This window comes from Xiphophorus couchianus, chromosome 7 (genome assembly GCF_001444195.1).
Source record: "Xiphophorus couchianus chromosome 7, X_couchianus-1.0, whole genome shotgun sequence".
In the NCBI taxonomy this organism is placed as follows: domain Eukaryota; kingdom Metazoa; phylum Chordata; class Actinopteri; order Cyprinodontiformes; family Poeciliidae; genus Xiphophorus; species Xiphophorus couchianus.
The window spans coordinates 1,699,630-1,714,502 of record NC_040234.1 but is presented as its reverse complement, the minus strand read 5'-3'; the positions used below and the strand labels follow the sequence as shown (position 1 = coordinate 1,714,502).

Below are 14,873 nucleotides of genomic sequence, written 5' to 3'. Positions count from 1 at the left end.
TTTGTTGGCCTTAAGCCACTTTGTAACCACTCTGGCTGTAAACTTAGCATTATTGTCAATCTGTGCCCAAGCTTTAACTTTCTGGCTTATGTCTTTAGATGTTGCTTCAATATTTCCACATCATGTTCTTTCCTCATGGTCCCATGTGCTTTATGATTCCATCTGCATCAAAACAGCCTGATAACATGATGCTGCCACTACCATACATGACAGTTTGGATGGCACAACCATCACCGTTTTTATTTCCAAATGTAGAGTCGGTAATTATGGCCAAATTGTTACACTATAGTTTCATCAGACCACAGGATATGTGTCCAAAAATAAAGATCTTTGAGCTTTATTAAGATCTTTGTCCCTGTATCCAGATGCACAGTGACAAAGATCAAACTGCAATCTGGCCTTTTTTATGTTCATGGATGATACCAGCTTCAGTCAGCATCCTCACAATCCTCACAACATTTTTGGCTTTTGTTGTCAGGTCCATCTGCATTTTGTGGACCAAAAGATCTTCATCTCTGGCATACAGAACCTGTCTCCTTCCTGAGCGGTGTGATGATTGGACGTTACCATCATGTCTATATTTGTGTATGATTGTGTTAACAGATGAATATGGCACCTTCTAGAATTGGTAAACCAAACTTTGCAACTGCACGATTCTCTTCCTGATATCTTGGCTAATATTTTCTGACCTTCAAAATGTGTCAAACAAAAAAGCAGTGTGTTTCAGATGTGGTCTTAAAATACACCTATAGTCCAATAAAATCAGATGTGTCATTTAACATGTCAGAAGTTTGTGGAAGGAACTCCAAATGGTTTGACCCAAGTCATATAGTTTAAAAGACTGTTATCTCTGATACTGACCACATGAATTTGAAGAAAGTTACAATAAAATCTCCCTACATTTTTTGGAATTTAGCAAATAGAATTTTTTTTTTGTCATTCTAACTAACAAGGAAACTTTGGTCTGATTTAACTCCAGAGAGTCAGAGATAAATGTGTGTGTCTTTTTATTCTGTGTATGTAAATATTTGGTATCAACTGTATCTCTAGAAGCTGCAGTGGTTGAGCAGCCTGATGTGTTCTTCACCTTCAGGAAGGCTTCCTTCTGCTCCAGGTGTTTGCTGATCAGGGGCAGCAGATGCTCACTCTCTACTGAACTCCCAAGTTTTTCATGGCTGCCACACCAGTCTTCGTCCCGCCGGTACTCCTGCTCAAGGCTCTCCAGCACACTGCACACCTGCAGGGATCCAGAGCAGCAGTTTGAAACGGCACTGGAAGAACACACATGCTGTGTGAGTGTGTGAAGGTCTGCAGCTCACCTGTTCTGATGTTTTGTAGAAGGCCACGGAGGCATTGACCAGCTTCAGGCGGTCCTCCATCTTCAGCATCAGCTGCTGCCAGTGGACAGCCACCTTCTCGGCACAGCTTCGGATCGCCTCAGGATCATAGTGACCTGCCTGCAGCATCATCTGGGATGGAAGGAAAAAAACCTTTGGAACTCATCACTTAAAATTATGCATCATGTATTAAAGATGGCACCACTTCCTCTCACTTCCTCACACTTTTCCTAATAATGGACCAACCTCAGCTTTCTGCTGCACCTGCAGCGCACTCTGATGAGTCTTTTGGAGGGAGGTGGCATGAAAGAGAGACTGGAGGAGAGAAGATCTACTCTCAGTGAGGTTGCAATGCACCTTCGTACACATCATAAGCATTTTAATCACATAATAATTATGGTTTACATCAAACATCATGGACTGAGAATAAAACCTCTAAATATTTTCCATTGCTGTTGAAGGATTCTCCAGGACTAAAAACTAAATCCATGTTTTCATACAGATGGTGGTGAGTTTAAGAATATCCCAAACAACATGAAAAACTGTGTGCTTCATTTCATTTTATAAACCTTTAATTACTGGAGAATATGTGGGATGTTACTGTTTCGGTTCAGGACCTGTGTCCCCGTGGTGAGTTTGCATTAATGTACTAAGTAATTAGCCGGTTGTATTACATCATTTTGATGGAGAATGCACAGCTTCAATGGCTCTGATGATAAACACAAATAAGGGGCTTTAAAAAAGAATTTGTCAACAAAAATGTTTCAGATCATAGAATAGAATAGAATAGAATTACTTTATTCATCCCAGCAGGGAAATTATTTCACAGTTACAGCAGCATAGAGACAAGACACACAACAACCACCACTGAGTAGCAATTGTAGACAAAATAAAATAAAAATAAAATATAAAATGCTGTTAATATAAAAAGCAGCTTAGAGCAGTCCTTGCAAAGATTCAAAAAATGCAGATACAGTATGTATATGTAAATATATGTACAGCAGTGTGCCACAGTGCAGTTGTGCGAAATTGGACTGATTAGTGCAGAACAATGATTTAGCTTTTATTGTATAGTGAGATGACATGTGGCAGGAAGGATTTCCTGTATCTGTCCCTACGACAGCGGAGCTGGAGCAGCCTATGTGAGAAGGTGCTCCGCTGTCTGTCCACTATGTGGTGGAGAGGGTGCTGTTTATTGTCCATAATAGACAGAACCTTCTTCAGTGTCCTCCTCTCCACCACAGTTTCCAGGGACTCCAGCCTTAGTCCCAGTACAGAGCCAGCTTTCCTGATGATTTTGTCTGGTCTATTAGAGTCGCTGGCTCTGATGCTGCTTCCCCAACACACAGCAGCAAAGAAGATGGCACCGTCAACAACACTGTGATAAAAGGTCTCCAACATCTTGCTGCACACATTGAAGGATCTCAGCTTCCTTAAAAAATAGAGTCTGCTCATCCCCTTCTTGCACACAGCGTCAGTGTTAGATGCCCAGTCCAGCCTGTTGCCGATTACAACTTCCACGTATTTGTAATCCTCCACCTCCTCCACCACTTCCCCTTTGATCTTTAGTGGCCGTGAAGGTATCTTCTTCCTTCTGAAGTCAATCACCATCTCTTACCGTCTTACTAATGTTGAGCCTCAGGTGATTCTGGTCAGACCATTCCACAAAGCTGTCCACCAGTGTCCTGTACTCCCCCTCCCCTCCATCCCCTATACACCCGACAACCGCTGAGTCATCAGAAAACTTCATACACAGATCATCACATAAATCTTAATAATAGTCAGTCACAGCTGTGACCTTCAGAAGAATGGCTTCCAACTGAGACATAGGGGATGTGCCCAGGGCTGAGCTCTGTGTTATTATTCTCCTGCACTGTCCACATGGATTCAGGGCTTTAAACATCAACAAAGTAGTTTCACACTGTCCTCAGCCTGTTATTAATGTCATCAGATTCAGCTGATCAACAGATTTCTTTCAGATAACAAATACTGGAGGATGAAGCCATGCCTCTGCTGTTAGTTGCAGGTTTATTACATCCACTAATGATTGGTCATGGGGTCAGGGGGAGTTACATCAGTGGGTTGTATTCAACCCCCTAGTCTGACTACTTTTACTGTGGTACGTATCTCAAAGATTTCTGTGGAAAACTTGCATATTCGTAGATGTTTTGCTAAAATATCTGAAAAGAGCTGGGAAGTTGAAATACCAGCTAGCTGACACTCTATTGGCTGTTAGCAAACCAGCTTAGCAGGGATTTCTTTTCCTTTGGGCTGATTGGCTCAAGCCCCAGGAACAGAGATAAAGATGACCATAGAAGTTAGTGTCAAGACAGCTTCCATTATGAGTATTATGAGTATATGTTGTTTGAACTATTAAAACAGGCAGCTGTAAGTGTTTTTAAAAGGCTCTCAAGTATTCGTGGGTTTTAGCTGTTTGGGTGGCTGTGGAGTCCACTGTAAACATGCGTAGAACATTGAGTAAAAGGATGATCTGACTGCTTCTAATCTGTTTTTGAATTTTTTTCAGATGTGTTGTCTTTTGAGCTCTTTTCCTTCATCTACTTCATGTTGTCAGAAAAGTTTTATTTAGATAATTTCTTCACTCTTAAGGTCTGGAAGTAATTTAGCTTTGGTGTGGCTATGGAAATTGAACACAGCTGTCTAAACATTGTGGTTAATCTCAGCTCATTTGTGATTTCTGTAAAGGAAGGGCAATTTCTTACTTCCTGCAGAGCTATGGCTAGTTTGGATAACCAAAATTTGAAAAGTGCATCTTGTTTTACGCAAGTTATCTTTGTGTGAAGTTAGAATATTTCACATCAATGTTTGTTGATCTGAATCACTGAAGTGTAAAAAACTGAAGAACAAACATTTTTACAATCATAGAAATATATTGCATCTGTATGTGTGTTTGTGTGAAAGACCAAAGGACTGTTATCTCTCTGATTGCTTACAGACACACATCTTGGTTCTTCAACACATAATGGTTTGGATATGAATGGTCCATGTGTGCATGCACGTTTGGGGGTATGTGGGCATGTGTATATGTGTGTGAGAGAGACTGAGCATCTGTTATTCCTCAAGATCAATGCAGAATAAAATAATTATTGAGGCAAGCCTGGTTCAAACATAAATCACAAAGTGTGCATGTATGGTTGTTTTCCTATATCTACTGCAAAGGGGACAGGACGACTGATCCTGCACTAAGAGGCGACATTCCCTCTGAGAGTGTGAGCTAGTTATTGGTTAAGGTTCAGATCAGATGTTCAGTTAGGAAATGAAAGAAGAAGAGAATAAAGAATCTATTGTGATCAGGAAGGTTCCCCACAAACAGAGCAACCAGAGATGTGTGTGCCTCATCTGCTACTATTCAGTCCAATACACATTGAAATAATTACTGCCCAAAGAGAATGGACCCGCTTTGAGCAACTGTAATTAGGATCTGTGTGTGTGCGTGTGTGTGTGTACCTCTATAGCCATCTGGAACTGTTCATGCTCCCTTTGCAGCTGTTCGGCTTCAGACAGAGAGCTGGCGTTCACCATGCTGGCATTCAACATGGACTCACCGTTACGGATCCAACCCAGTACCTGTGGGGCCATGAAGACAAAGCGACAGCATTTTACATCATGTCACACTATGCTACATCAAGTTACAGCATGTTAATCAATCAATCAATCAATCAATCAATCAATCAATCAAATTTGACTTGTATAGCACATTTCAGCAACAAGGCATTTCAAAGTGCTTTACATGATAAAAATACAAAAACACAAAGTCATGCAACATAGAATCAACAACTGAAACATTACATTTAGTCAAGTGTCGTCATTAAATGCTTAATTCATTATGTTTCACAAAATAACCCCCAACAGGTAGGTTTTTAGTCTAGACTTAAAGTACAGCATGTTACAACATGCTACAGAGTTTTTCAGCCCTGGTCCTCCAGGCATTCTCCTGCTTCAGCACACATGATTTCAAATGATGGCTGATTAACAGTGTTTTGCTGAATTGCAGTCATCTGAATGGGGTGTGTTGAAGCAGGGGACCATCTAAAACATGCAGGTCAGTGTGCTTTGAGGACCAGGGTTGGGAAACACTGTGTTACAGTATTTTCCAGCATTGAACATTGCCTAAACTAAACAGAGCTCTTTGCTGAAGATAAAGTCCTGATCTGTCTCTCCGTCTCCTGCTCCATCCTGTTATGACTCATTAGCAAGTCACCTTTTTTGGTAATTAGAAATGAGAATTATTATAGACTGTATTGACTGGATGAAACAAGCTGACTGCTCTGGACAGAAAACTGAAAAACTGATGAGTACAAATGTTCTCTCTTTATGAAGCATACACATATTTCAATCCACCTGGGAGAAAATGTTTGAATTCTATTCAGAGTTCAAATGTTTTGACATGACATTGAAATTCTTACATCCACCCTCTTGTGGCCAATGTGAGTAAAACACAAACACCTAGTCCTGATTTAGTAAAGCAGAGGGTGAGTGTATGATCCAGTGCAGTCTCCTACAGTGTTTGAGGCTCTTATTTTTTGTTATATTTGTTTTTCTCCAGCCACAAACACAGCAGAAGACAAATATTTTTCCATTACCAGAGAACTCTGGGGCCCAGCCTAACAAAGCACTCATCAAGCCTTTAATAACAGCATCTAACTGGAGGAACCAGATCATCATAGTGTCTCCGACCAAGAAGTGATGCTACAGACTGCAAAAATAAATGAAGATTTCTATAAAATACTCTGTACTATCTTCTTATTAGTCTTATTTGTTATTGTTATTAGCCCGTCTCTGCGCTGTTGAAAAACCATCAGATGGCCTGGGCTCCTTAGCCGGTGTGGGGCCCACCAGAACAGATTCCCCACTTAGCAGTCCTACAGTAGAACCTGTGCGGTCGGGACGTCAGCCCAACTGAGTTTTGGTATATAGGAAACAAGTTCCAGAACCCCAGGAAACGTGTCACCACCAACCATCCGCGTTTCAAACAGATTTTATCCACTCAGCGACACACCCACTGAGATAACAACAGCTCATCTCAATACTTCTCTATATATTCTTTCTTGGTAATAACAGAGGTCAAATGTATCCTGTAAGTCTTCACAAGGTTGACACACACTGTTACTGGTATGTTGGGCCATTCCTCCATGCAGATCTCCTCTAGCAGTGATGTTTTAGGGCTGTTGCTGGGCAACACAGACTTTCAACTCCCTCCACAGATTTTCTACGGGGTTTAGATCTGGAGACTGGCCAAGCCACTCCAGGACTTTGAAATGCTTTTTACAGAGCCACTTCTTCGTTGCCTGAGCGGTTTGTTTGGGATCTTTGTCCTGCTGGAAAATCCAACCAGGTTCCATCTTCAATGCTCTCACTGATAGAAAGAGGTTTTGGTCTTTAATCCATTCAACCAAAGCCACCTTCTTTGATTTACTCTCTTTTGAAGAACATGTCATGAGGAGCTCTAAAAGATAAACATGGCTCTTTCTGAACAGAAAACAAAACAATTACATGTAGTGTATTGAACATCAGATCTCTCTCCTCAACTGCTTTGCTAGTTAATGACTTGATCTGTGGTAATCAGATTGATTTATTCTGTCTCACAGAAACCTGACTGCAGCAAGATTATGTAACTGTAAATGAAAGAAGTTGTATATTCATATATGTATGTGAAGCATCTGTTTAAATGTTCTTTAGTTGTCTTTAAAATCTGTATTTAAAAAATAAAAATATGAATTGTAAATAGAGTTCGGGCAATTTACTTGAACAGAAACATTATCAGACATGTCTTAATGAAAGAGGGGGTTTAGTCCACTTCTGTGGCATCTCCCACCTGCTTTTTGTTATTGTTTATTTTTTGGAAGAGCAAAACAATTCCCACCAGTTTTCAGTAGATTGTATTATGTTATATTAGCATTACAAATTAGCTTTGTATATCTTTGAGAATACAAAGCTAATTCTCTGGCTATAATTTACATAAGTATTCATAACAATGTTAGCTTCCTCTAAATGATCCATAATCTCTCATTTAAATGTTGCTGAACTCAGTTAGTGCAGAGAGACTCCAACTCACTTGAATAAGATCACCAAAAATAGTGACATTTTCTCCATACGTGCATGCTCATAGCTCTGAGTGATGAAACAATATCACAGCGTCGTAGTCTGGTTTTTATTTTTTTTTATTTTATGCAGGATTGCAGAAGCCCACAGTGCAGATTGCAGGGAGGTCATGTGAGGACACGGAGATGTCTGGATCTTTGTGTTCATCAGGAGCCATGCTGGACCTCAGCTACTGTAAGCCTGACCAGTTGGAACTTTGCAATAAATCCTGGAAGGGTTTTACAGACCAGATCAGAAGAAGGCAGCACAGATGAGCATTATTAGCTTGTTGACTTAAAGCTCATCTATTATTCAGCTGCTTCCATCTGCAGCAGCAGCGAGCTTCCTGTCTGCACACAGCATGTTCCCATCTGCACATGAAACATATTAGCTGTACTGGGAGGGAGGTGAGGGGGGTGTTGTTCTTGTCATTTTTCCAACATGAACTAGCCTGAGATTTTCAGCTAATAACAAAATCCATCCCAACTCTCTCCACTGGAGCGCTGCTTTATTTCCTTTTTAGGATTTTCTTTTCTAGTCCCCTCTGGCTTGGGATCAGAGTAAAACCCAGATATTGTAAACACAGATCTGCAAAATGTCAGCAGCTGGTACGCACCAACTGAAGGGAGAAAATAAAGGTGTTTACCTGTTTAACCTCAGCCTGTAGGTGGCGTAGCTGCAGGGTCTGCTCCAGCCGTGTGTGTGTATGCTGCGTGCTGATGTCGACTTCCTGCTGCTTCTCGTGGAGGAACTCCAGCAGCTCCTGGACCTGAGAGGCCAGGTCCATGTCCTTCTCTCCTGTCAACTCAATCCCTGAACAAAACACAAATTCAGAGGTGACTGACGACAGCAGCAAGAGATCTGATCAAATGTATTGTTTCTACAGCTAGAAGAGAAAGGCAGAATAGCAACTGAAATCTCTTTGTAGCTCAGCTGCAGTTTGCCAAGTTGGCTCTGACTAAACCAGGTGACCTTAAAGTGGATTTTTGCAAACCAAACTAAAATAAAGTAATATTTGTGTAAACTGCAGCACAGTTTTTGGAAAAGACAAAACGCAGCCTATCAGCACTAACCTCTCATACTTATTAATAAGTGCGGTGGTGCAGGTGTGATGACTGGAGCTTGTTTTGCAGCTTTTGGACCTGCAGTCTAACGGTGAACTCTTATGTATTACTAGCTACAGTATGTATGTCCATAAGCAACTGGCTGCAAACTTAAATTAACTACAGAGACTTCACTATAGTGTGTATAGTGCGGATTTTAATGAAAAAGCATGTCCATGCTTTACCTGACGCTTGGACCTCCATGATATACTGGTGGAGGTCCTGACCCTGCTGCATCACTTCGTAGGCCATGTTGTTCATAGCAGTCTTCCTCTCTGCATGCCGTTTCAGCCGCTGCTCTGCCAGGCTTATGTCCTCTGCACCGCCTGAGGAGGAGCTGCTGCCGCTGCTGCTGCTGCTGCCACCTGAACGGTTGGTGTCGCTCATCTGACGGGACAGATCCTCGTTCCAGGCGTCCAACTCTGCTGTCACCTAAACGGACAGTCAGTCAGTCAGCCCAAATAAAATGGGGACGCACTGATCCACTTTTTCACTTCTGAAACCAATACAAATATCAGACGTTTAGTAAAGGCTAAAACTGATCCCATACAAAAAACAGACTGAATTACACATTTATTTGATAACTTTGCACAAGAATAGAACACTGAAATACACCAATAGCTTCACAGGCTTGGTCAAACGTGTAAAACCAACAACTTTAATTTGTTCAGTCAGTGCAATTAGGAGAATAACAGCCAATTAAAAATAAATAATAACTACCAAAAACAATCAGTTGACTACCTTGGTCAAACGTAAGAAATAAACTGGAACAAATCTTCTTTCAAATGGTTCACAAAGTGCAATCATTAATTCTAAATATACTGTAAAATAAATAATAAAGCATGACATCATTCAGCACGCAAATAATAGATGTGCCCTTATTGTCACTGATGACCAATCTAGAATTTGTTTCACTATTGGGACCGAAACAGATATTAATATTGGATTGGTAAATCTCTAAACTAAACCAGATGAATGATGAATGAGGGAAAAAGAAAGCTTCATCTGACTCGTGTAAGCTCGAGTTTAAGAACTCAATTAATGTTAACATATGAACTGATGAGTTGTGTTCACCCAGCAGGCTCCTGGTGGTTAACTAAACCAGGCTGTTAAATCTCCTTCCTTCACCTCTAGTGTGTACTGCTCAAAGATGCGCAGCTGCAGAAAAATGTCCAGCTTGATTTTGCGCTCGTGGAACAGCTCCTCCATCTGGCCCTGGGCTTCATCCAGCTGTTGCAGCACCCCCTGAATGTGCGCGATGGAACTGCAGTGTGGCGTCTTGCTGGTTGACATGGCTGCATCTCTACGGAAACGGGGACAGAAGAAATGTGAGGAGCTGTGAACAAAACTATTCACAAAGCTTCTTGTTTTGGAATCCCATCATGGAGAAGCTCTTAGAATACTTGTTCTGGGGGAGTGCCGTGGTGGCGTAGGGGTTGGCGCAGCCCACGTTTGGGGGCCTCAAGTCCTCGACGCGGCTGTTGCGGGTTCGACTCCCGGACCCGGCGACGTTTACCACATGTCTTCCCCCCTCTTCTTCCCCCTTTCCTGTCAACCTACTTCATGAAAAAGGACTCTAGAGCCCACAAAAAGACCCCCTAGAGGGGTTATAAAAAAAAAAAAGAATACTTGTTCTGATTATGTTGGGATTTAACACCAGACAGGAGAGATGCTGTGATCTGCAAAAGCATTAGTGCAGATTATTATTGTTTGATCGTTTTCTTGTCATGTTACAACCACAAACCTGAGTGTATTTTACTGGGTCTTTTATGTCACAGATAACAAAAAGTGGCTTTCAGTTTTTTAACCGAATAAAAATCTGGATAGAGTGAAGCATTTTTGTATTCCCTCTCTTTACCCGAACATAAAATCCAGTAAACCCATAAGTGTGTCATTAAAACTCAGCATGAATCCAGCTGTTCTGTAAAAGTTGCAGGGGTTTGTTAGAGGACATTAACATCACAGCAGACATTTCAGGGATGGAGATGTGGAGAAGTTTAAAGCTGATTGGATCTACAGTAATATCCCAATCTTTGAAGATCTCCCAGAGTTCTGATCAATCCATCATCTGGAGATGGAGAGAGAATTAATCTGCTGGAAACTGACCCACACCATCAGGAACAAAACAATACCATCTACCTGAACTGACAGGCCAGTCTCTTTCAGACTGGATGTTTCTGGATTCTAGACTCTCATGCTTTTAAAATTGCTAAAACACATGCTGTGATTTTTCCAAGACAACTTCAACTTCTGTTATCTATTTTGTGTTACTGTATGTTTAGATTAAGCAAAAGAATGAAGACAGAAGTCCTGTCAATATTCCCACAAGTAAGAGTACAACTAATAACATCAATAACAGCATCAATATCGTCAATAATAATAATGATATTGATGCTAATATCATCTATGCTATGTATGGATAGCATAGATGCTATGTAACAAAATAATATATCAAGGCAGTTTCTCGTTTTTAGTGTGAACCATTTCCTCATACAAAAGTTTGAACTGCTTAATCAGATCATCAATAAAAACAAGAATTTGTTTTATGTTTTTTTTCAGAAAAGCTTGCAGAAAATCAAGATAGTTAACAAAATAATGTGTTACAGGAGCACAAGCATCTGAGATGTTCTTCCTCAAGTTTTCTGCTTCAAGCAAACCTGATCTGCTCAAAGACAATCTGTTGGGTCTTCTTTCCAAAATGAGTTTGTGGTGAATTTATATATGAGGATTTTTTCCAGGAATAGAATAACTGGGATAACTGGGATAAGAATCAATACTGAACAACCTGGAAATATATTTAGTGACGCAAGGAAAGTACACTGATATTTTCACTCTGACTTTTTTTACTTTATGATTTCAGCTCTTTTTCTTTTTTTTGAGAAACAGAAACCAAGACGAAAACTATTATGTGCCACTGGGGTCTTATTAATATAACCCTATGTGACACAAATGATATATCTGACTTTTTAATGGCATACTAAGTAATAGTATCATAACCACAGCTCTGTGGTGTGTCTGCTATCATACGGAGTGTCCTCCAGTCACCATCTCTCCTCTCAGACTGCAGTGTGTTACCTGAGCTGCTGCATCAGTTCTTCTCCCTCTTTGATCACGTTGAGTGTGGCCTCCAGTGTGGCCGTCTGCTGCTGCTGAAACTGTTGAATCAGAGTCTGAACCGAGTCCACCGAGTCACAGCTCACGTCTTCCAGCAGCTGCTTCTGCAGCTCTTCCATCCACGACCACAGCTGCATCCAGGCATGCACACGCAAACACACCATCAGTTCCTCCACACACTCAAAACCACTGCGTGACAGAAAACTATCATCAGCCGAGGTTACAGGTCATGGCCCACCTCCTTGGTGTGTGTGTGGAAGGAGACAGACATGTCGAGCAGCAGCTTCCTGTGCTCCACTCGCCGAACAAAGTCCTGGATCCGCACCTCCAGGTGTCGGGCGGCCTTGTAGATTTCCTCTGGGTCACATTCTCCTGTCTGTGCCAGCTGCTCGGCCGCCTCCAGCAGCTTGTCTGCATTGGTGTATGTGTTCTGAAGGATGGAGAAAGGACCACCGTCACCATCAACATCATCATCATCAGGTACAAAACAATATTTATTTGCAACACTGCAATGTGACCTTCATTTTAGAGAAAACCTTCTCCTGCCTGACAGGGGCGATCGGTTTGTGTGTGTACATGAAGCAATATGAGCCGGAACCTGAGAACTTTTTTTCAGATGGTGTCCCATTAGTAAGCAGGAAAGTATAACAACATCTCAGCGTACAAGATTTTGTGATATTAAAACATTACAGTTTTTGTCGTTGAGGTGGCTGCTACCTCGTGAGCACCAGCGAGTTGTGGTCACCATGTCTTTGGCTGATGAAGTTGTAGGAGAAGTTGCTTCAACTACTCTTAAATCATTTTTGTTCGTCAGCACTTTGGTTCCAGACGAGAACGATAGATAGTGACAGAGTGAAGGTCAAGACACACACACAATAGGTAAGCATTGTAAGTTGTCCAGATGCTGAAAGAGGCAGAAAGCATCGCTACACAACTGATACCAGAGTTGTGTGCTTTACAACCACAGCACACTCTATCAATATAAACTGTTGTCTTGCAGACCATGCATAGTTGAAGAACTGTCCTAAGGTCTGAAGACATAAAAAGAAATCAGAAAAAGAAAGTTTGTTGAGAAAGCTATTGCTTTGTAGAACAAAAGCCGTTCAAGTTGTCTTGAAAGTAATTTTAATATCTCGTCCCGTCTCATTCTCGTCAGCTCAATATCATGTTGCATTTCATTGTGAGTTTTAGGTAACACAATATCTCTAGTATGCAGACTAACAGTCAAGCTAACCCCTGACATAGAATCAGCAGACAGTTTAATATTTAGCCTCTCTAAACCGTAGCCTCTGGTTGCTGCTGGTACTTGATGTGATTAATCCTCTGCTGCTATAGCCCATCTGCTCCAGGTTCCAAATGTTGTGCCATCGCAGTAGATTATGAGTTTGTAAAACCCTGATCAGTCCATCTCACACCAATAACCATGCTGCATAAACAGTCACATGAACTCCCTTTCTTCCTCATTCTGACGTATGCTTTGAACTTTCTACTGAGCGTATACACAGGCTAAACTGTAAAGTTGTGCAAGTTTTGAAGATGAGAGAGTGAATCAGGTTTTTGGCACTAGATCAGTAAGAAGGTAGGAAGCGGTTTGCAGCAGGGCGGTGCTGCATTGGAAGTTGCTGTTAAAGTGTTAAGTGATCGCATTTAAATTATAAAAGCATGTAAAGTTCTGAAGTGGTGCGTAAGTAGGGAATTATAGCCTGCCAGGTAGTTGCTGTGTCCCATTTATGTCCAGAGTCAGAACTCTCCCTCTCTCACACGGATCCAACAGCAGGCACTCAACATCAGAACTTTTTATTCATGGCAGATTTGGCGTTTTGACTTGGACTTCTGGAGCAGATTAAATGATTCCCTGCTAATTTAATTCTCTTACTGGCTGATGGACTCACACACTTGGATATATAAACAGAGGACAATGACAAGCTACCAGTGCTGGTGCTCTCTGATCTATACCAGATTAAATGGTGAATTTGTAAAACAGCTCTGTTGAGAATGGATAACAGAGGAAAACACACAATGATTCAATTCCTGCAAGGCAGCAGCATCAACATTTCACTTTCAATAAACTCCTAAATAAAGGAACATAATCTGGTCTGAACTCTCTGCAGTAATCAGCAGGAAAACTGGATTAGTAATCTGTCTCGTCTGGTAGGTGAGGGAGGACCTGAGATTTACCTCAGGAAATGTTCCACGGCTCAGATGTTGGGGGTATTTTACCCTGAGCTGAGGAGGAAGTAAATGGAGGTAAGAAAGGAAACAGTCTCTTCACATCTGTCACAATGGATATTTCAAATGCTAGGTGGCTTCATGGCCCTGTCAAGTGAATATTATGGTCTGAACCACAACTGGTTAAATCTTGGTGAGGGTCAGAGACACGATGGAACAAAAATATCCTGTAGCTTCAACAAAAAAGCTCTTTTGGGCTAAGAGGAATACAGTCTTTAAAAAGATGCAAAAATTATGAGAAAATTAATTTAAACCACATAGCAAAGTATTTGGGGATTTTTAATTTAACCTTCATCTATTCAGGTGAGTTGATTGAGAGTCAACTCACCTGAATAGATGAAGAAATAAAGAGATACATAATGAAAAGAGGCATCAGCACATAGTGTGTGTGGGGGCGTGGGCAGCGGTGTACGTGTGTGTGTGGGGGTGTGCGTGCAGGGGCGTGCAGGGGCGTGCAGGCATGCAGGCGTGTGTGTGTGCATGTGTGCCATGTATTTGAGGCATTGCGAGGACCATTTTCCTGACACATATTAAGTTGTGGGGACCACTGCTCCTTGTCGGGACCGAAGCCTGGTCTCCATAAATGGAAATGCTGCTTTTGGTTTAGAGGTTAAGATTTAGGACTAAGGAGTGAGTAAATTTTGCTTAGGCTTAGGGTGAGGTATGTAATGGTTGGGATTAGGGTTAGGATTAGGGGTAGGCTGTAGAAATGAAAGGAAGTCAATGGGAAGTTCCCGCAAAGATAGAGTGCTAAACATGTGCATGTGTGTGTGTATTTAACAGTAAGAGACAGTTTAATGACCCCCATCCAATGAGTTATGTCTTTGGTTATTCCTAATAGTAAAGATGAAAAACAAACTCACACACGCACCCCCACACGCACGCCCACACACACGCCCACTGCTTATCCACACACACAAGTTCATTGATGGAAGTGTTTGATGGTTGTTTCTATCGAGACTGTCAGTTGTCAACATTTGCTTTAATA

The 14,873-nt window shown here is 41.4% G+C and overlaps 1 protein-coding gene across 3 annotated transcripts in view; it reads right to left on the bottom strand.

The window, feature by feature from the left end:
- Positions 1 to 12,044, bottom strand: part of kalrna (kalirin RhoGEF kinase a) — an 88,619-nt gene extending 76,575 nt beyond the window's left edge. For all 3 annotated transcript variants that reach the window (XR_003596278.1, XM_028023686.1, XM_028023687.1), the window contains exons 1-9: positions 11,895 to 12,044; positions 11,618 to 11,787; positions 9,671 to 9,845; positions 8,728 to 8,974; positions 8,086 to 8,252; positions 4,806 to 4,925; positions 1,584 to 1,652; positions 1,320 to 1,469; positions 1,088 to 1,237 (exon numbers count right to left, since the gene is read on the bottom strand). Coding sequence is in view for 2 of the 3 variants with exons in the window: in XM_028023686.1 (XP_027879487.1) it covers positions 1,088 to 1,237; positions 1,320 to 1,469; positions 1,584 to 1,652; positions 4,806 to 4,925; positions 8,086 to 8,252; positions 8,728 to 8,974; positions 9,671 to 9,845; positions 11,618 to 11,787; positions 11,895 to 11,927 (1,281 nt within the window). In the remaining variant the exon portion in view is untranslated. The remainder of the gene's footprint in view (positions 1 to 1,087; positions 1,238 to 1,319; positions 1,470 to 1,583; positions 1,653 to 4,805; positions 4,926 to 8,085; positions 8,253 to 8,727; positions 8,975 to 9,670; positions 9,846 to 11,617; positions 11,788 to 11,894) is intronic.
- Positions 12,045 to 14,873: the final 2,829 nt, after the last annotated feature.